Source organism: Lissotriton helveticus, chromosome 1_1 (assembly GCF_964261635.1).
Source record: "Lissotriton helveticus chromosome 1_1, aLisHel1.1, whole genome shotgun sequence".
Lineage (NCBI taxonomy): Eukaryota > Metazoa > Chordata > Amphibia > Caudata > Salamandridae > Lissotriton > Lissotriton helveticus.
In genome coordinates, this window is record NC_136057.1 from 2,089,191,635 (window position 1) to 2,089,213,577 (window position 21,943).

The 21,943-nt window shown below is 41.1% G+C and overlaps 1 protein-coding gene across 1 annotated transcript in view; it reads right to left on the reverse strand.

The window, feature by feature from the left end:
- LOC144756128 (vitellogenin-A2-like) overlaps window positions 1-21,943 on the reverse strand; it is an 80,355-nt gene that overhangs the window by 26,633 nt on the left and 31,779 nt on the right. The window contains exons 16-25 of the mRNA XM_078645684.1: window positions 16,242-16,361; window positions 15,961-16,150; window positions 15,735-15,828; window positions 11,376-11,561; window positions 9,142-9,289; window positions 8,118-8,337; window positions 7,808-7,980; window positions 4,136-4,687; window positions 3,706-3,756; window positions 2,886-2,993 (exon numbers count right to left, since the gene is read on the reverse strand). Coding sequence (XP_078501810.1) covers window positions 2,886-2,993; window positions 3,706-3,756; window positions 4,136-4,687; window positions 7,808-7,980; window positions 8,118-8,337; window positions 9,142-9,289; window positions 11,376-11,561; window positions 15,735-15,828; window positions 15,961-16,150; window positions 16,242-16,361 — 1,842 coding nt within the window. The remainder of the gene's footprint in view (window positions 1-2,885; window positions 2,994-3,705; window positions 3,757-4,135; window positions 4,688-7,807; window positions 7,981-8,117; window positions 8,338-9,141; window positions 9,290-11,375; window positions 11,562-15,734; window positions 15,829-15,960; window positions 16,151-16,241; window positions 16,362-21,943) is intronic.

Genomic DNA, 21,943 nt, shown 5'->3' on the forward strand with positions numbered 1-21,943 from the left:
GGTGCCGGCAATTGCAGGGGAGTGATTCCTTCACTCCAAGAGAGATTCCTCAATCGTCTTAAGTGCACCACACCACAGGACCTGCACGGAGCCTGTATGGAGCAAAGGCATGAACTAAGCTTCGGACAGAAAGAGGGACGAAGCTGAGGTCGAGGTCCAGAGTATCCAGACGGTCGAAGGTCAGTGGTTTCTTCTTGTAGACTCTTGTCCACATAAAATCTAAAGTCTTACAGACAGGTAAGCCCTTTTGTACCCACGGGAGAGGGTTGGAAAGATTCGGGGGACCCTCCTAGGTCAGGACAGAGGGGTGGTTACACCCATGTCCTTTGTCCAGTTTCATGCCAGAGCAGGAGCCAATGGCTCCCAGAACTGGTTTGAGCTGGACTATGCACAGGGACACCAAATGTGCCTTGAGTGCAGACTTACAGACACTCTCAGAGTGCACCCACCCAGCCCCAGTGCACTAAACCCTGTCTGGGAGGTGGTCACACCTCCCTGTGACAGGATGCCTATTGTGCTGCCTTCCCCTGCTCAAGCTTGGCGCAGCAGGAGGAGGACAGAAATGTGTCTCTGGTCTGCAGCATCCGTTTTTTGCTGTTCGGGATGAGAAGGCTGGCACCGGTTAGACCAGTGACCCCACGAATCTTGCTTCTGAAGGGTGGAATCATACATCCCACACCAGTTATTGGTGTGGAGGTATGATTCCAAGGTATTTGATAGCACCATTTTACACAGGCTGCAGTAGCAGACATAAAGTTCCATTTTGCATAGCCTCTCATGGGTTGCATATTAGATGCTTCAGCCCATGGGAGGCCTCTGGGGTACCTATGCCCTGGGTCAAAAACAGTGAGACATCAAGCAGAAACTGGGGGTAACCATGAGAAGCAGATCCTACTTTCCTACAGATAGATTAATCTTGACTAGATAATGCATCACTTATATTGCCCAAAGCTTTACCATTCCAACCAGGTGCACAAACTGCCCAAAAATAATTAAGTGTGGGACTAGCGCTAGTGTACAAAATCTCACTACTAACAGGCCATGGAAAGCTTACACATAACTGGAATTAAAGTAGATTAGTATATTGTTCATCTAGCATGACATTCATCCTGCTTATCTGCCAATGAACCACTCACACGCTGCAATTCCAAACATTCTCCTGAATTCCATTTAGAATATCACAGTTGGCCACTCAAAGCTATGCGAATATGTGATGTTACAATGCCACATATTACATCGCGGTAGCCACGCATGGCATTACAACGCAAGTTGTTTCTACGACTTGCACTAGATAGCGCGCTGGACTTAAGAATTACTATTCCTACTCCAGTTAGCGCAACAGCAGTGAATGTGCTGGACTTAAAATGCAACACATTCCCTCGTGTTGCACGCCATCTAGTGCAGGTCGTTGAAACGACTTGCAATGTAATGCCATGCGTAGTAACAACGCGGACGATGTAATGTCCGCGTTGTTACCAAAGCATGTGGTACTGACATTGTTGTAAACGCTGTCTCCCAAGCTATGCATCTTGAAGTTTGAACTTCCCAAATACCTCATCAATGATCACCAAACTTTAACCTCTAAACCTCCACCTTTTTGTTACTGGACAGACATATACAGCTGGTTATAATGTTGATGGAATAATGAACTCAAAACTTTTTCACATTTACAGGCAAAAATCACTTTGAGTGATCATCACATTATCAAGTTCAACCTCAACCTGCCCATTGTACCCTTATCCACCACCCTCTTTTGCAAACATATCTACGATGTCATGGAACACTATAGTTGTGTTCTATAGGGCCTGTGGACCTCTAATGGTTGTCAACCAATTCCACCTATGCCTCCCATACGCCCTTGATAAAGTGTTTCTCTTAAAGGCTCACAAATCCAAAAATACTGTGGCTGGCTTAACCTCATTTTAAAGTTACAGATTACTACAACTAAAACTCACACAATACAGTGGAGAATATCAGATGCCTGAATGAGAAAATACCTCTTCAGCTTTAGCACTCTAAAGCAACTACCTTGAAAGAAAAAACAAAAAAGATTACTCGCAACTCATCTACGATGCAACCAACATGCCAAACCAAAATTATCTCTTCCTACCTATTAAAGCCATTAATCAGAATGTAAATCAAAATGTGCAAATCACATTCAGGAGCACAGAACGTGATGGAGACTTACTTGAATCCAAATAACTAGCTGCATCCTCTTATCAATTAGATTGAGTTCCATAGCCTATACTCTGCTCATTTAACATACTTTCCCTAGAAAGAATTTACCAAGAAAATAAAGTCTATCTCAGGATCACAAACTGTACTGAGGCTACTAGATGTATTAAAAAAATTCCTCTTGGTGCTGCTTTCTACCATAGCTCCCAAAGTTATCATTAAGTTATTCCTATAACCTGGGGAGTTCAGAGAGAGTCGTACTAACTACTGCCTTATTGATATATATATGCTATAGGGGTCCCTCTTCTGAAAATGTTAATTCAGTGACCGGTTTTGGGAGGAGTACTCAGTGATCCCTTGAATCCAAATGTTGTCAATTACCATTCTGCAGATGGAAACTGTATCTCAGGGACAGAAGCCACGTATTGAATACCTTACCCCCCCTGTCAACAATCACAAGTAGATCAATGTTTTGTAGCTTCAATTGCACATTGCATAAAGAATTGCAAAGAAGTGGGTGATTTACATTACCTTTTCTTTTGTGATTCATTATTAGTTGTGCAACAGAAAGACTCTCTATGTGCCTTTTGTACACAGAGATCAGCATTGTTGCCGTCACTAGCCCAGTGATATTGTAACTTGCAAGCTTTATGACTGAAAACTTGCTTCATACATCGGGCCCTTAGTTTTATGGTGCATACGGCAGTTACCTTCTGAGATCTTCTGGCACTGGAGCCACTGCTGCTACTGCTGCTGCTGCTCCTTGAAGAGCTGGATTGGGAGGAGGATCTTTGTCTTGAATCCCTCTTCTTAGGATTCTACATAAGAAAAATATGGTTTATGAAAATGTATGGCTGTAGTGCAGTCTACATAAATGCTAACTGTGATATTATTTGCCAAAAGCAAAACTTAACTTTTGCAACTTTGATAGTTGTCACTTACAGATCATGGCTATATCTAAGCCGTAAGAGGTAAGCCCTATGGCAGTGTGTTTCTGTATTTGTTGAAAATGAATCAGCTTTATTTCATACTCTCCTGCTAAAAGCAACTTAGCAGAAGGCAGACAGTCCCTCTAGAAGCATGGGAGAGCCTTCCTCCCACCAGAATCATGTTCTGTGGAAAGTAGGATAAAGCAGGTAATGTATGAATGTCCAAACTGCACCTAAACAAATCTAAGAGCTTGCACCCTTGGAATAAACCGCCTTTTACAATTGTAGCTACACCCTGCATTTTTAAGCCACATGCTAACAGAGGTAAATATAAAAGGCACTGGTAATTTTTATAAATTATTTCGGCAATGAGGGTCTCATGCTTTTTTAGACTGCTGCCCCTTGGTGCTAATCTTGGAGAAAAGGAGTAATGCACACATTAGAAAAGAAAGCCCTACAGGAAATCCTGTCTTCGGTTTTTCTTTTGGAGGCATCTGACACTGGATGCTTATGCCTTAGCTCTCTAGAGGTGAATTGTGAAAATTGAAATGAGGTACTAAAGAATGCACCTACTTACAATCTTATTTTGAATACCACTTACGTAATTTCTGTTTGCTGGGTGGAAATGAAGGTCATAAATATCAGGGTTCGTCTGTGGTACAAAAATGAGAACAGACACAGTAAAACACTAGTCATTCCACTATACCTATAGTTGATGCTACACAAAAATCAAATATCAATTCTTCAAGCATAAAATTGAAGACCAACTGCATCATCTACAAGGTTATCAACACCCACAACATCCCAGAATGTTCAACTAAAAGCACAGCCTTCCGCATCACATGAACAGCAAAGGTGGTTTTTAGCCGCCATTACATTTACAGGGTGATAAATCCCCCTTAAGTGAGGCTATGATATTAAATATGTCATCAGCACAGCAGCAGGTCTTCAGTGTGATAATTGAAGGTTAGCATTGTAAAATGATTTGTCAAAAGTATATCATTCATATCATAATTGAATTGGTATATTACCTTTTTCCTGTTGGACTCGTTACTACTTCTGCTGCTGCTGCTACTGCTTGCGCTGCTAATGCTCCATTGTTTCCTGCGATTCTGTTGATGCTGTTGTTGGCTTCCCTGGTGAGCAGCATGTTGGCGTCTGTTACTGTTTTTCCTACTGCTGCTGCTGCTGCTGCTGCTGCTACTGCTGCTGTGACTCCTGCTGCTACTACTGCTGCTACTGCTGCTACTGCTACTGCTGCGGCTGCTACTGCTGCGGCTGCTACTGCTGCGGCTGCTACTACTGCTACGACCCTTAATTCTCCTAGAGTTTCTACCTTCTTTTTGCTCGCTGCTACTTGAGAGGCTCCTTGAATGCTTCTGTGTTTGGTGCTCTCTCTTACTAGAAGGCCGGGTACGAGACGCTGATGAAGACGACGATGAGGAGGAAGAACTGGATGAACTAGATGAACTAGATGAACTTAGCAGTTTTTTGGCCTTTGCAACCTCAGCAATGTCTTGATTCGGCTTCTTGGAATGTTTATGTTTTCTCTGATGTCTTGCACGCAGGCTTCCATTTCTGACCTAAAGATTAAATAATCATATAAATGCATAATCTTTTTAGCAATTTCGAATAGCATTGTGATAGTTTTAACATCTCTGTATTTTTTCTTTGATGCTGAAATGCAAATATTTCAAAATCTCTTTACATTACACTTTTACCAATGTAGAAGCAAAAATCTGAATGTACACTTTGCTCAATATGAATAAAAAGAGACAGTAATAGCGACAAATGAAGTAACAGCACCGTAAAAGGGTTCGTAAAAATGTTAGAAAAGGAAAACATACATAGTTAACTAGTTATAATCCTTATATATAGATTTTTATAACACGATTATTTATTAAATGATGTTTTACTATTCAAGTTCTGATGGAAACTAATGAATCCAGTTATGAGGCCTAACAGTTCTATTCCCTTTCATTGAAAATGTATTATGAGTAGATTGTGGTGCAACTATACTATGAAATTAGTTACAAATTGAAACTTGCAGATTCGATCATAGAGACCCTAATGATTACAAAAAGTAGGAAATAATTTTAGTAAAATGGTTTTTAAGAATAATTTACATATATGGATGTTAGAAATGTGGCAGTAGGCCATCGCTTAGGCTAATCAATTTCATGTAATAACACAATGGTGAAAAATGTATAATATATTATGAAATAATGATTTGATGCATTATATTTGATTTCAATTAAGTTTAATAAGTTTAACCCTCATGCATGCCTTTTAAGCTTTCAACATGTTCTTTTTTGAGCTTCAATTTTCCCTTAGCAAGAAAAATTATTCATTGACATTTCTGCAAGCGTTAGGCTATTTGTTCTAAGCATATTTAATTTTACATACAAAGGCAAGGCCTGGAAAGCTAAGTCCTTCACAATGAGTGCTTGGGATAGAATAAAGGAGTAGCTAAGGTTATTGGGTGACTACATATCTAAACAAACAATACGATTAACGGACTAGTGGAGTGACACCACATCATTAAGGTGTCATAAGGACTATATAAGAAGAAACCCCAAAGGAGGGGCAAAATATATATATTTTTCATCTCAATGCGAGGACCTCCATCTCACAATGCAATGATAATATTCCTTTTTTATGGGACACACCTCATCATGCTTTGGATTTTATCTGTTTAGAGCAGCGCCCTACCTTTTCCTATCTTATTCTACTTTTTTGCTGATGCCTTTATGCAGTAGACATGGAATCATTCTTTGCCAAACAAATTGATTTTTGCCTCAAATTTCCTTTTTGCCAATGCTCATGGACTTGTCCTTACAGGATGTTAAAACTGATTCCATTTCCCTTTTGATTTACATGTTAGGTGCTGTTAAAAAGGACTGAACTATCCTTTGGTCTTTAATAATTGTAGAAGTCCATAATCTAGTATCTGACGTTTGTTTTAAACCATCCTCTTTAGATTTGAACCCCTGACTAAATGCGTAGTCTTTCACGACATTCCTTAAAATTCTTGACTGAAATGCTTCAGAATTGCTTATCTGTATAGATTTTGGAACATTAATACAAGGGAAACATCCAGAACTATATGGCAAGAGCCACGCATTCCGGTAGACTGCAAGTGTAACAATGTTTGCCTGAACAGCACATTTGCCGCATAAGCGTGATTAAGGCAAATGCATCTAGTATTCGGTATGGGTGGGGACTATGAACAGGAGCATTGAATGGCAAGTGGACATGGTCACGTACAGGTAAGTGGAGCTGTGGCCTGATATGGGGATTGCAGGGGGTCGGTGGCAAGTTTTTATGGCAGGCTCGTGGGGGCTCACTATCAGAGGACGCGGTGGTGGCAATTTTTTTAGGACTCAGGGAGGGAGAGAGAGAGGGGGAGGGGGTCAGGGTACTTTTAAGGAGGTAACAAGTTTTAGAGTTGGGGCTGGGAGTCGTTATCAGGGTGTCAGTGGTATGTTTTTTGGGTTCAGGGTACTTTTAAGGAGAGGGCAAGTATTAAGGCTCAGATCGTGTCATTACCGATGGGGCGGTGGCAAGTTTTTAGGCTCAGGGATGGGATAAGAGTACTTTTAAGGAGGGGGTAAGTTCGTATGGCTCAGTTCCTCAGGTTAGGATTTGGGGTAACTTTAAGGGCTGGGTTTTTGGGAAGTACTTAAGGAATGGGGTATTTGTAGGGCTCAGCACAGGGGAGCAGGTAAGGGGTTGGTAATTTAGGGCTTAGGGCAGGGAGCTTGTAATTTAGGCCTTAGGGTGGGGGGCAGGTAGGGTTTGTAATTTAGGGCTTTGAGTAGGAGTCAGAGTAGTGGCAAAATTAGTAGCACATACATCCTTGCCATTCATGAAATTGCATGATAAGGGTATTTATAGTAAGGTGATGCATGGATAAGTTGCATATGTGATTTGGGCTGTGTGGTAAAGGCATGTGTGGCGGAGCCTTGCGTGCCTCTATCATACAAGCTTAATACAATAACTAAACTATTAAAAATTGCCTGAGTATAATATTGTGTCCTAATGTTCTTTATTTGAAACTGAGTTATCTTACTCTTTTGATCTAAATGTGTTGTAGGGAGAATCAACAAATCTTTTCAAAATATCAACTGCTGCTTCTTCTGTTCTGGGTCCCAATATCAGAGCTTCTAGTTTGTATCATTCTAGTTGGACTTAACATCTTTAAGAGATTAAGTCTTCCCAATGCAATACTTTATTTTTACAGTATAGTCCTTAGAGTAGTGTATTTGACCTCATCTCAAATCTGTGAGTTGGTCACCAATTAATGTTCCTCATTGGGTGGCTAACGTATGTTTTTGACATCGTAAATCCCACCCCTCATATTGCTGGAAAAAGATCCATTTGAGGACCATCTGCCTCTGCAGTGAGAGTAATGCTGATATCTGTATAGCTGTAAGGACCCCAGTGCAGTTAGAGGTATAAATAAGTAGTGATTTGAAAGTTTAATCTAAAAATATTTATACTGTTTACACTGGATCAATGCACTACTACACATACAAAAAGGTCTTTGGTATGTAACACCTTATTTTGCACTATGTACTCTGGACAAGGATGCAAGATATTTTTCAAAACAATCATTGTGAATTTATTTTTATAAGATAGGCAGTTGATATTTTCAACAAAAACATTGCTTTAGGGAATGGTTTAGAATAGTTATTAGTTACCGTATATTCCTCATCAATTCCCAGAATTTTCTTCAGCTTCATTTGAACCACAGAGTCTTCATGTTCTTCTTCCTCATTCTCTCCCACTGTTGCCATGGTGATTATTTTAGAAGCTGATTTTGGTCCTGCCTGGATTTCCAGCAGCAGCTTTTCTATGGCTGCATCTGTATGAGCTGCCAACAACATCAGTCATTAGATTAGTTTGTGCAATGTTTCATAATCTTCAAATATTATTTATGTTCACCATTCTGTAACTAAATAGTTACAAACTACTCAAAAAATATTGATTACTTTGGAGAAGTATGTCTACCTGGTTTTATGATGATCTTGGCTTCATTCTCTCCAACTAATTTGTACAGAGGTGAATTTCTGAGGAAGGCAGCATTTTGTGATTTGTACTCAAGGCAGACTTGGAAACCAAAGGTTTTGGCCTTTGCACAGACTTGATGGGCATTTGGACTACTGACAGCAGAGTGGCGATCTTCTGAAGAGTAGGCGTACTTCTTAGACAAAAGTTCTGATGACACTTCCTGATTTAAAAATACAAAGGACATATTTCTTACATGTGTTAGTTCTTACAGTGTTTATCTTGTTCCGTTTGTGCATCATTTTATACATTAGGTAACATGTTTATTAATCTGTTTGTCTGTTTGTCTTTCCAGCTACCTGCTCCTAAATGTTTCTCTATGGCTCTCTGTGTCTGTCCGTCTGCCTAAGTAGTTAGGTCACACTCCACTGGAATCAGAACTTATTTTGGAGATATTAAGAAATCAATAGCTCTTCTGCAGTGCGGTGACCAATTCTCATATCAACACATGGCATGGTTTTATATAGAATTCAAATCCTGATCTGAAATCAAGTGAAACTTACCAGTGAATCGATATACGTCTAACATGTCTGAAATGCTTTGCAATTAATCATAAACAGGGCGGCAACATTTCTAAGTGCAATTTAAACCACAAAATCTCCCAATAGAAGTAGAAGTAAAATAGGTTTCTTTTGAGATACATAGGTACACATAAATATCACAATTACACCAAAAAATGAACAATGCAAACTCTGTGTTTTAGATGTAAAAATCAGATGCAAGTCGTACTGCACATTTGTTTACTTTCCAGATTAAATACCCGCTTCAAATAAATCCTATGCTCTTAAAAATATATCAGGCAGAACAAAAATATGTAAGGTGCTGAATTTGCCTTTATATTCTCACTTATTCTAATCGACCTCCAAAGATTTTCATTTATATTGAGCACCCTTGAATCACATTAGTACATCTTTACTCACTTTTGAAAAAAGGAACACTATTCATTGAAATAATAAAGTAATATTACCATCATGCTCGCAGCTTCTCCGGAGGACTTTGCAGTTGTCTCAAAATGCTTCTTAAGAATGCTTTGCACAGCTCCTTGTGTCAATAATGGGGTCTTCTTTGCTGCATCCTGGTCTTCGACATTCCTTGTGACAGCAAACACCTGTGCTCTAGGGACACAAAGATGAAATACTGTGATTCTGTCAAATGGATTGGGGATAAGCAAGAACAATTAGGTAAGGCCTTCAATACTCATTTAATGTATACATGATGTAATGCAAGTGTACGTTTCCAGCATAAAGGAGAACTGTGCCAAAAAAAAAGTTGATATGGCAGATGCTCTGATCCGAGTCAAGCTGTGCAGAAAATAGGGCCCTAAGCCAAAATGAAAGTGGTTCCCATTAGCTAAACAGATAGGTAAAGAAGCAGCTCAACGTGTAAAGATAACCCATTTAGCTGTTTTGCAAGGTAGAGGAGACTGCATGCATTTGTGACTGCTGCAACCAATGTTTGTGGGGTCATATTAGAGAACGCACCAGTAAAAAGTGGCCCGCCAAACAACAAAACAGGTCCACAATCAACCAAAAAGCCATGCCAGAAACTAGTCTGTAAAACATGCCCTCATCGGACTGCCAGATTGCCCTATCAGCCAGTTCGACCCTGGTTCTAATTGACCTTTCTTTACTTTCATGGACTCTTCCATAGATATACATGTACAGATATCGAATGCCCAAATTTACCTGTACATTTTACATGTCCACCTGGTGTTCTCTATGGGATGATCCAGTATAACCAAAACTAATAATAACTTTAACTTGATGACTTATCTCAAGGATAATGTACTGTGGTTCACATATTGGGTGTTCCTCAGAATGTTTTAGTGCATTTCTAGTTCCAAAATATATCACAAGACAATCATGGCTAATCAAATTATTTTTCAACTGAATTGCACTAGTACATATATAACACATATCTTCTGAACTCCTAATGAACTGAATTGACAATAAAGGGTAGTTTGGAAAGCCTGAACTCTCTTTATGTTTGATATACACCAAATATGTCCAAACACTTACAGCATCACACAATGACAGCAATAGTGGCGTAATGAATCTTGAGGGGGCCCCACTGCAAAGTTCATGAAGGGACACACCACGCTCCGGACCCAGTCAGGAGCCCCCAGGCCAGAGGCACACTGCCTGTGCATAGTGCTGGAGCGGTCCTCCCTGGACCTCAGGGATTCCCCGCACTGTGCGAGTTGCAGGGAGAATTGTTATGCCACTGGACAGCAAGACTGAAAGTGCCAAAGAAACACTGCCAGGTGTCTTTGTGAAATGAAAGAGATCTGCTTGAGTTTGCTGTTTCAACAAAAAAATGCTCCAATTCCAAAATGTAGGAACCTGCTCAGTGCAGCAGTTAACCCTAGAGAGGAAGTTTCAGGATCTGTGATAGCATGTAGACAAATCTTACCAGAGAGTAAAGGCCAGGCAGCCTTAGAATCACAGGTTCAGATATTCAGCAGATTGCTTAAATCATTATATGTTTCTAGGTCCCTGTATTTAACTTTATCAACACCTTGTCTGGTAGCAAATAAAGCTTTTTGTGAATTTGCGACAAATGCACGCTTTTAGTCCTGGCTTCACAGCTCTTAAGCCTGATTAATGGACTTCTTCTATTCTCATCATAGGGTAAAGTATATCACCTGGTGCCGTTTAAACACTGATGTTTGCTGTGTGTTCAGTGACTTGTGCCTTTTTTCGGTTTATTAATACCATTTAAACATTGGAATGTTAGTAGCTGCACTAAACACAACAGAGTAGCAGAGAGCAAACAGTGGCTGGCATAGATCGTTTGCCCCCAACTTTCCAGTGCATTTTCTTCAGCTTCGCATTGTTTAATTTAGAAGATTCTACCCTCAGTGCACTGAGTATTATAACTACATTTTAGTCCATGTGCTCATGTGGGCACCATTCATGAGTGCAAGATCGTGTTGTAAAACCTTCAAAGTCTTCCTTATAGAGAGTTTTTGAACAATTCAGATCTTTCTAAACTTGTGAGATAATTATAATAATAATTAGAGTTCTTATAACCTTTTGCAATATCAAAGATGACACATAAATTCACAAGTTTGTGAATGTTAAAATCCAGTCAATGTTCAAAATTACTGCTGAATTTATAGTTGTAAAGAAAACAGAATCAAAGTGTGTGCTTTAAAAAAAGCACAATAGATATCAGAAAGAAACCAAACACATGTAATACCTTGTAACTAAGAGTTCATTCTCTTGTTGGCATGGTGTTGTCTCAACCTTGATGTTCATGGCTTTCATGTCAATCTTGGCTGTGAATTTCATTGGCGCATTTGCACGGACCTTGGCATGAAACTCTATTCCTGCCTGGATGAGGTGGGTGTTGATTCCCATAGTTGCCACTGTGTGCTTGAAGATACTGAGTGAGAAATTAAAAAAGCATAGCATATATTATCAATGACTCACAAAAATGTTGGAAAAGACACTGAGCGCAGCTGAAAGTGGTTTTGCTGATGTGTATGAACACACTAGGAAACTCTCACCTACCATGCACCGGGAGACCATGTAACTTCTGTTTTGTTGGGACATTATGGGTTACACTAGAGATTGAAAGGGAAAGCCAGGCAAAAGAGAGCCAATGTGCATTTATTTATGATATTAGCGCAAAAAGGCATTTCACCTCTGATATAAGCGAACAGCAACATGACTATGGGACATGCAGGAGGGTAGACCGGGGACCCCAATATTTAGAAATGTTATGTTGGCTTTCAAACCTGCTTCTTAGGATTGAACGGCAAGATAATGTCAAAAGTGTATGGGTAAGGTACTGCAATGGAAAGGAAAAACAAATCCTAATTTACACATAGTGTAAAAGTGTACATTAATTTACCAACTGCTCTTTATCTGTCCTTTGTCATGACTGATCCAGAGCCTTACCTGTGCTACCCTTAACAAACCTCACACATTGTATGAGAGCAGTTACCACCATTCTGTGTTATAAGCCACCCATAAGTCTGTAAACATCTTAAAGACTCTAGATGTGTTTGTACATTATGATGTTCTGCAAATACATAATTGTTTTTGTAGGCATTTGAACTTTTCCTCTAAAATAGAGCACATGCAAGCTACTGAGACAATGCAAGTATGGAACCTTGGGTTCATCACAAAAAGTTGGACAATTATCTAAAACACTTGGCCTCAATTACAATCATCAATTATAAGTATCTAAAGTAATTAGACACTTTGAAACAACTTTATAACAAAATGTCAAGTAACGTGAAATGTGCAACTTTAATAAATCATGGTTTTAGAATGTTGCAAAATCAAAGAAAATAACCTTGTAATTGACAGTAAGGATGTCAAGCACACAGTAAGCACATCACCTGGTGTCAAAAGGTCCCTAATCAAGTGGAACCAAGAACTTTAAAAAGAAAAGCACTTCACAACAAGGATCCTACAATTATGCTCCAAGGTTCTATACTGACATTCCACTGAAATTCGCACCTTACTGAATGTATTTTTCAAAGAACTCAGGAAACATCAGTTCCAAAGCAGCCAGGCCAAACTTTGATGTACAAGTTCACATCACCGGTCATCAAATTCCTCCTTTTCACCATTGCTTGCAGTGCTGCCATCTCCTTTGCTAGAATTCCTGCTCATCATTTGTGATCAACATTCACTCCAGGATTTTGGGTCATGTTACAGATTTATATCTACTGTAACTCAGATCAGCACTACCAAGTTTTAATGTATTCCTGTTGATATATATTGGATACCATGATCACACGTGTACACTCAATTCATATTGCAAGTCACTGAGGAAGACTTTATCTACATACAGCCACCAGCCCTTAATGCAATTTTGTTTACAATGTTACATGTGACTTGCAATATTTGCTTAAAAATATAGGGGCCGATTATGATTGTGGATAATCCGCGTCCTCCGGGCCCGCAGAATCCACCACCGGCCCGGAGGATGCGGATTATCCGTTGCGGACTGGAAAAAGCACTAACATGGCTGGCGGTGTCTATCAGACACCGCCAGCCATATTAGGATAGCTGCGGTCATATGCCTTTCCATGGCGGAATTTCCGCTGTGGAAAGGCATACGGTGTTGTCTTCAGGGGCCCGTTGCGGGCCCCCAGGGGTGAAGGGGGGTGGGGGATGCACATGGGGGGTACCAATGGTACCCCCCTGCCTTTGCGTGCACGAAGCGGCAGGCACCATGCGGTGCCTGCAGATTCGTGCATGCAAAGGAAAACATGCATTTTGTAACATTGCGGCGTGTGCTGCTTCAAGCAGCACCCGCCGCAGTGTTAAGAATACAGGATGTGACCGCCAGGGTGGCGGTCACATCCTAATTGGCATGGAGGGACCGCCGCTGCCCATGCGGACGGTCCCTCCTCCTCTGGGGTGACGGACAGACGCAGGTCCGTCCGCCATCCCAATAGGCCCCATAGTTAGGACTATGTTACAGGTGTTGCATAGGCTGTGAAATTATCTGCTCTGCCAATCAGAAAGGGGAATGTGACAGACACTAGGGAGCAGATTTACAAGAAAGTGCCGCAGCGTGGCTCCTTCCTGCACAAAAGCAATCACTGCAGGCATTTTCCTCTTTCAATGCGTGCTGTAGAATGCATTGAAAAAGGAAAAATATTTCTCCTCGTTTCGCTCGGCTACGTCACCCCTATGGTGGTGCAGCAAACTGACTCATTTCCAGGATTATGATTTCTCGTAAATTTGGAAGTGCATCAGTAGACATGGGTGTTGCGTGGGAACACCCATAGCAACACCAATGTCCCACCCTAACACACAATGTGTTGATTGAACAGGGGCAATATTTACAAGCACAGGTTAAGTCATGCAGGGTGACTTTACCTGTGCTTGTAAATATCCCTTAGCACCTTCACAACGCGGTCGTTACTCCACGATACATTTACATCGGGGTCATTACAACGCAAGTCATTTCAACGACTTGCGCTGGATGGCGCTCTACAAGGAATAGTATGAGTTACTATTCCAACACCTTCCCTACAGTAACACACACTTGAGTTAGAATAGTAAATCATACTATTCCTAGGTCCAGCGCCTCAAGCGCAAGTCGCTGTAACAACTTGCGTTTTGATAACCGTGATGTAACGTACCGCAATTTAAATGATCGCGTTGTAACATCACACATTCCTCTCCCACTGCCTAACTAACAAGTTTTTTTTCAGGTTTGGGCGATCACTCAAATAGAAGACAAACTCACAGATTTAAAATGATCTTTGTTCTTTAATTCAAGATTTCAAGAATTTCTTATCACAACAGTTTATTCAAGTGCGATATAACTTAAAAATGTCAGCCAACACGAGTTTCCTATAGATCAGCTTCCTCAGTTCCTCTTAGTTATGGCTCTAGTTAAGTGAAGATGCAAAATTTACAGGCAGTCATACAAAAACTGAATAGTATTGGAAGACATTTGGAAATGAGATTTTTGCTATCTAATTCAAACAGCTGCAAACATGTGAAATCGTAATATGGGTGCATAGTATTGACATTACTTAGATTAAACAAAGAATGTTACTCATCAATGATATTACTGAAAGTTGGCAATAGATATTGTTGAGAAGCTCTGAGGAGGCAGGTCTCCTCGAAAAAGGGGTTGGCAGTGATTTTGTCTGTGTTACGTGATACTTAAATACACTGTTGGAATTAGAAATACTTAACATCTTGAATAAAAGAACAATGAAGATTTGGGAACCCTGGGTCTGTGAATTTATCAAATTGACCTTTTTATTGAATACTATTGAGATTCCCTATTTATCATAATCTTTCTACATTGAATGTCACTATAGGGTATTATTATTGCTGGAAGAGATAGTGCTGGGCTAGTCACTGATATCTATACTTATTTGATACCTCAAGTGCAATACTTATTACTGGCTGGAGAGAAGTCTCATCCACCCACTGACTTCTAAGGGACTCACACTCAGCTAAGGCATCTGATAATAATTGCAATATTTTCTTATCCCTAACTTTCCTAAAGACTAGGGAGGCCATTAACAAGATACCTGCACCACTGGAGAATCACTTTTTGTGACGCTTTACTGGTGCAGGCCTCTCAATCATACCTATGAGGCAACGCAAAGCCACCCAGGCAAAATGGGGAGACATTTTTTTATTTCAAAACTTTTTTTCTCTTTCCTTGCATGCTGAATTCTGCAGCACATATAGAACGAGGTAAATGCCTCCATGTATTGTTTTTGGGCTGACGGGTGTGCCAACCACAGTGCAAGGGTGCCTGCATTGGCGGTAGGTACAGAATTGTGTGGCGATGCTGAGTGAATGGACATGATGAGCTGTTTTGACAGAGGCCAGCACAGCAAAATGACTTTTTGTGCTCCCCTGCACCAGAAACAAGTAAATGAGGCCCTAAATGTTATGTCTAACCCTTTAAGTACTTACCACAAATCTCTGGGTTAATTCACTTTATCTTACATCCAGCTCCATAATTTTCAGAAACATTAATCTTGGGTGTTAATAGTGCTAGTTTCTCACTCAATTGACTGCTCTATTTAACTGGATTATTTATTGTGCATTTTAATCTTACCTTGGAGAAACATCTGCGTGAACTTGGATATTAGACTCCAGAAGCTGCGCAAGGCTGAAATCCGAAGATGGAGAAGGAGAAACCTTCACATCAGCTGCAAAAGAAGTACAAAAATGGCAAAAAGATTATATGGAATCTTCATATAATTCTCTGCTCAACATGTGTTTTTGTTCTGGTCATCCTTCAAGAATATTAACATCTGTTGAATAATAGGAAAGAAACATACTGTTGACGGCAGCGGTTGCCACAGCAGCTGAATATATGCTTAATTCCATGGGTAGACCAACACAGGTGGGAACAATCTGTCGAACCTCAGCAGCCATAATCGGTTGGGCATATTGCCGAGTAACACCATTAAGAAGTTTGTTGATAACTGTTTTCACCATACTGTGCCTTGCTGCTGGTTCTTTGAGCGCCTGTGGTAAAATAAATGAACCAGAGGATCATTGAATGTGAAGTACTGCTGCTGAAGAGAACAATAATATTATGAAATAGAGCAGTGGTTACCGTAATGGCGGTCTGAATAAATTCCTTGTCAATGTCAACAAAAGCCATCTCCTGACCAAACAGCTTGATGTAAGCTGAAATTAGTGGGGAATCTGCAGGAAGCGCCTTAAAGCCCAGCAACTGGAAAACAGAGGACACAAGTTGTTAGAGTTAGGCAACAGCTTCATAAAATCAAAGTTCTTTGTTGAACTAAGTTCCCTAAGTGATAGGAAAAAGCTTCAGTGTTGTCACTAATAGAAAATGGCAACATCAAATGGTGCTCTGTCAATGGGGTTTTGAGGATCCCTTGTTGTGAGAGCTAGAAGTGAGAGAGAAAGAGAGGGAGCGAACGGTAGTGAGAGAGAATGCAGTGCCACCACATACATTTTGTAAAGTGCACTAACCACCTGTATAATCTATCACTTATTAGGACATTGCAATGTTGGGAGCTCCATTGCAGGCAATGGAGTTCTCCCTGCTTTTACGGGCCAGTAACGGCCTGCAAAGAAAAATTCCAATGTTGTTTTCAAAGGCCTCTCGGAGCCCGAGGGAATTTAAACCCCTCGAACTCCAAGAGGCCTTTGTTTTATTGGTTGGAACATTCTGCCCTCTAGTGGCAGAATGTTCAAATAGCCTTATAGACCTTCGTAGCTGGGCTGTACCGGCTATTAAAGTGCTGCCCCTTTGTTAAAGTCCCTCGCCTTTGGCTTGGGCCTTTAAGCGGGTTATAATGCTATATTAGAAGATTAATGGTACATTATACTACTGTGGGGATATCTTCTGATTGCTTTAACTAACCCCTCCATTACAAGCTTGCTAACAAAATGAGCATGTGGGCACCAATTTAGTGCTTTTTCACATGGGTTTTGCAAATATTCAAATGGAATCCCACAAGAATTCAGACTAGAGTACATATGTGGACTCATATGATATCCGTCATTGAGGAGTGCTTAATACAAAGTGGTTCTCTAATTGTCCCTGTGCACTGTGCAACTGCTCTATTTTTAGTAGCGAGCGGTAACCTCTCCACTTCTGCCAGAGGACTGTTACACCTCCTTTGTGTAAATGGATACCACCCGTTTAACTATCACCGCAGATGGAGCACTTTCTCTGTAATTACACATAAATAAATTGATCACATTGTAACAAGGAACAGAGAAATTAGCCAGTCTATGTAACTCTGAGGATGAGGACATCGCTCCTTTGACCAGGTAAGCCACGTTGCCCACCTGCTGGCTTCCTTTAATGCCCAATGCAGCATCGCCGCTGCTAATCCTTTCCCCTCTCCCCTAAACAGCGGATCCGGACCCGGTACCGCTTTTTTGCAACCCAGGCAATTCAAGCCGCGGATCCGAACACTGACCCGGCACCACTAGATTGTAATCCGGCCAACTGTGCGGTAGGTAATTTCTGCCTAGCACAACCCCCTTCTCACTTCCTTGCTGGAACCCTATTTAATCGAGCATTTTGGCTCTGTTTTTTAAGGAATTACGGAGTACCTTCCTCCACGTGGACAAAGACCACGGCCCCCAGCGCCGCCCGCTGACCTCGTGTGCGACGCAACACGGCATAACAGCTGTCTGGCTATCTCAAGCCACTTCAGTCCCCTCAACCGCACCTCTTGCTCTAAGAGGTAAATCCATATTTGCATGCCTCACCTCACAGAGTCACTACCTTTTTCTCAAAAGAGGTAATTTTAACAAACCGCATGTTCTAGTTTGGGTCACTCGATCACCAGCCTATGCCCGCAATATATTCCATAATCAATCCCTGCCATGCACAAACGCGCCCACACTGCGCCGAATTTAGTATATATATTTATTTTTTTCGAACGATCACCATAATCCAAAATCACTTGGAGTCCGTTCATTCCCTTGCAGAACACTGCCATGCATGAACGAGCCCACACTGCGCCGAAATTCTGACAAAAACTTTTGGAAACTTCACTCGTAAATGATCCTTAAAGTGTAAATAATCTTGTATTTTAATGCTCGCTAAGTCATCGTCTTCACTCAAATGTATTGTTTACTCACTTCACAAGCTGTCACCGTGAATCAAAGTTTAATCTTTATAAGATTGTGGAGTAATGCTGACTCTCTTTTTCCATCTTTTTCCATTTTTAAACAAGAAAAACGTTTTCCTTCCCTGTCTTCCCACAGGCGTATATATAATTTTCCCACAGGCAACTCAATTACTAAGTCCTGATGATGATCCCCATGTATCTCAGAGCGGGGGATCGAAACGTCGACCTTTTACAGTAGTTGTACGGTATAAAATATTGTGTATCATTGCGCTGTACATACTACTCTGGTAAAACACTGTTATTTTTTGATTACTAAAAAAGTGGCCAGTTTGCTCTTTTCCTTGCCTGAAAACCTTTTCCTATCCCTTACCTCCAATTCTCTCTAAACTTCTCTGTTTTGTGGTAAAGCACAGGATTGTGCTCTTGTATCTTTTGTAAATGATTCCCACATTGTGTAAATAAATTCCTTGTCCGGCTGGACTTGGATAAACACAGGCGGCTTATTACGGCTTTGCTTTCTTATATTTATGCACTGCTTTGGACCATTGTTTCCTTCAAAACTGTTACTAACCCTTGGTCCACAGCCAATTATAGGGTCCCCCTTGTTTTCTATAAAACTTGAAGCGCAATCGCTGGATTGCAGGGGTTTAAGCATAACTCCGAGACCTCGTCATACGAGGAATAGAGCCCCCTATTGCTCTACCATATCTCTAACTTCCCCCATTACTTTCTACCCCCTAAGAGATGTCAGCACATGCCCCTTTGTATACAGATGAATACATCAAGCAACTATGCTCACGTCCCTCACTACTATCTGACACAGCAGATACCCCTGCGTCAACCAACACTTCCTTACCAGACCAGTTAGAAAATTAAGAAAGAAACAAGTACGGCTTGAACTAATGATTCTTATGCTCACAGATTATTTAAAAGCAGAGATCATTCCAGTAGGCTTGCAGGTACGCAATATACCGGGGATCTTCACAGACAACCCCAAATACATCTCCAACTTCAGTTACATTGGTACCACATGCTCCAGGCATTGGCTCGTGCTCGGCATCGATATCGCCAGTGAAACCCTCAAAACCCTGGAAATAGAAATATCTGATTTATTCAAACAAATTAATGACTCCGAGCTTACCACTGAAACTAAAAAACTACTAGAACAGGTTGACAAAACCGTAGCCGAATTCCAGCGTATAGAGCAAAATAAAAAATCCAATAAAATAAAGAAAGACATAAAGGCCTACAACGTTGAGAACACCTATCCGTACTTGCAAAAAGATTTCTATACCAACCGATCCTACGCCAACCCCCAAAATAGAAGACCTTGGGGACGTTACAACAGACGTCAAAACTTAGTAGGTTTTTCTGATACCTCTGCGGATTCCTCGGAGAATTCAGACCAAGGTGAGGAACCTAGTACATCAAGGAGAGGCGGCCTAGCACAACCGAATTTTTTAGGAAGGGGCCAACCAAACACTCCCCAGAGAGGACGGGTCAAGAAACCCCAACGTTGGGTCAACCCGCCGGGAGAGCGCAAAACGCGGAACAATTATTACCAGTGGTAGAGAATACAATGTGTTTCCGCCCAGAGCAACCGCAGGACATTATTCCTATTTTCAACCTCTCGCAGCATACTCTAGCACACTCTGAGGTTGAACTCCTCAAGAAAGGCCTCTCCTTTGTCCCAACTATACGCCCCAACTATATGGAGCTGCATACCGAACTATTAAGGTTTTTTAGATTGATACGACTGAAAGCATTCTTCCAGTTGCATCCTGCTCCCGCCCTAACGTCCTATACACCTTTTCGGCCTCCCTCTACCTTCCTACCATCGGCAGGTATGGTCCCCTCTGAGATCATTACTTTTGAAAAGCTGGTATTGAAGGACTTATATGAATTAGAAAATAAAAAATGCTTTATCCCTTACAACATTACCCGAAAAGAAAAGGATGCCATAACCTCCCTGAAAAACAACTCCTCCCTTATAATTAAGAGTGCAGACAAAGGGGGCGGTATTGTCCTTCAAAACATTGAACCTTACAAAGCTGAAATTTTACGACAGCTTAACAACACCAATCATTACCAGAGACTACCTAGGAACCCAACCCAAGAGATTCAGGAAACCATATTGAGACTTACCAAAGATGCACTCAAGGATGGCTACTTGAGTAAAAAAGAATTTCTATTTCTAAATGTCAAAACTCCCCGTTTACCCGTAATTTACACTCTCCCCAAGGTCCACAAAAATTCCACCAATCCTCCTGGCAGGCCGATTGTATCCGCCTGTGGGTCTATCCTTGAACCCTTGGGAGCATATGTTGATTTTTTCATTAAAGATTTTGTGCCCCATACTGCCTGCTACATAAGGGACAGCACGGCCATGATAAATCTTGTAGAACATTTCCCATTTGATCCATCTAAAGATACCCTCTGTACCATGGACGTAGAATCGCTCTACACCAATATCCCGCAGACAACTGCACTTCTAGTAATTCAAAGAACTCTCGATTCCCGTCCCCGCCCGCACAGGGTACCTACACTATTTATCCTACAGTTACTTGAGTTATGCCTTTCAAAAAACTTTTTTGTATTTGACAACATCTTCTTCCAGCAAATCAAGGGTACATCCATGGGGGCTATTTTTGCCCCAAACCTGGCTACCCTTTTCATGGATGCCCTCGAAATGGGCTCAATCCTGACGGATGAAAACCCTTTCTGTTCAGGCATCAAACTTTGGCGTCGCTATATCGACGACATTTTTATTATTTGGACCCTCGATATAATCACACTTAACCATTTTTTGCATTGGCTTAACAATAACTGTGCCGACTTGACCTTTACCCTCACCCATGACAAAGACCAAATTGCCTTCCTTGATCTTACCATCTACCACTATGAGGGAGAACTCCTCACCAAGCTATACCGGAAACCGACAGAACGAAATACATTGCTTAGCTATCAGAGCAACCATCCAAAAGCATTGAAAGATTCGCTCCCATACTCCCAATTCCTCAGGATTAGACGGAATTGTTCCTCAAAAACAGATTACTTCAAAGAGGCTACCGTTCTGGCTAATAAACTAAAACATTGTGGCTATCCTCGTAGATTAGTCAAAACAGCTACCAAAAGAGCATGGTATTGCCCTAGGGAATCATTACTAGCACCGAAGAATCGTGAATCAAATGAAAGGATGGCGTGTGTCACCACCTTCTCACCAGTATCCAATAAAATTAGGAAATCCATCCTCAGACATTGGCCCACAATCAACGCAGAGATGGTTAAATTAGAAAGACCATTGTTTGCTTTTAAGAAAAGTAAAAATCTCCGTGACCACCTGGTTAGAGCAGCTCTCCCAGATCCCCCCCTCACTTCAACTCTTGAATCTGCATGGGGATTGCCACCTGTGATTGGACATTTTAAATGTGGGGCATGCAATGTTTGTGAGTACACTATCGAGGCACGGGACTTTTCACACAATGGCATCACTACCTCTATGAAATGTCTTAGTAATTGTAATAGCAGCAATGTTATTTATGCGATTATTTGCCCGTGCCCCAAAATGTACATCGGCCAGACCACCCAAAAGGCGAAGACCAGGATTTCCCAGCATAGGAGCCGGATCAGATGTAAGACCCCCAATGCTCCTCTAGTCGAACATTTCTCAGAAACAAATCACACAGAGGACAATCTAAGA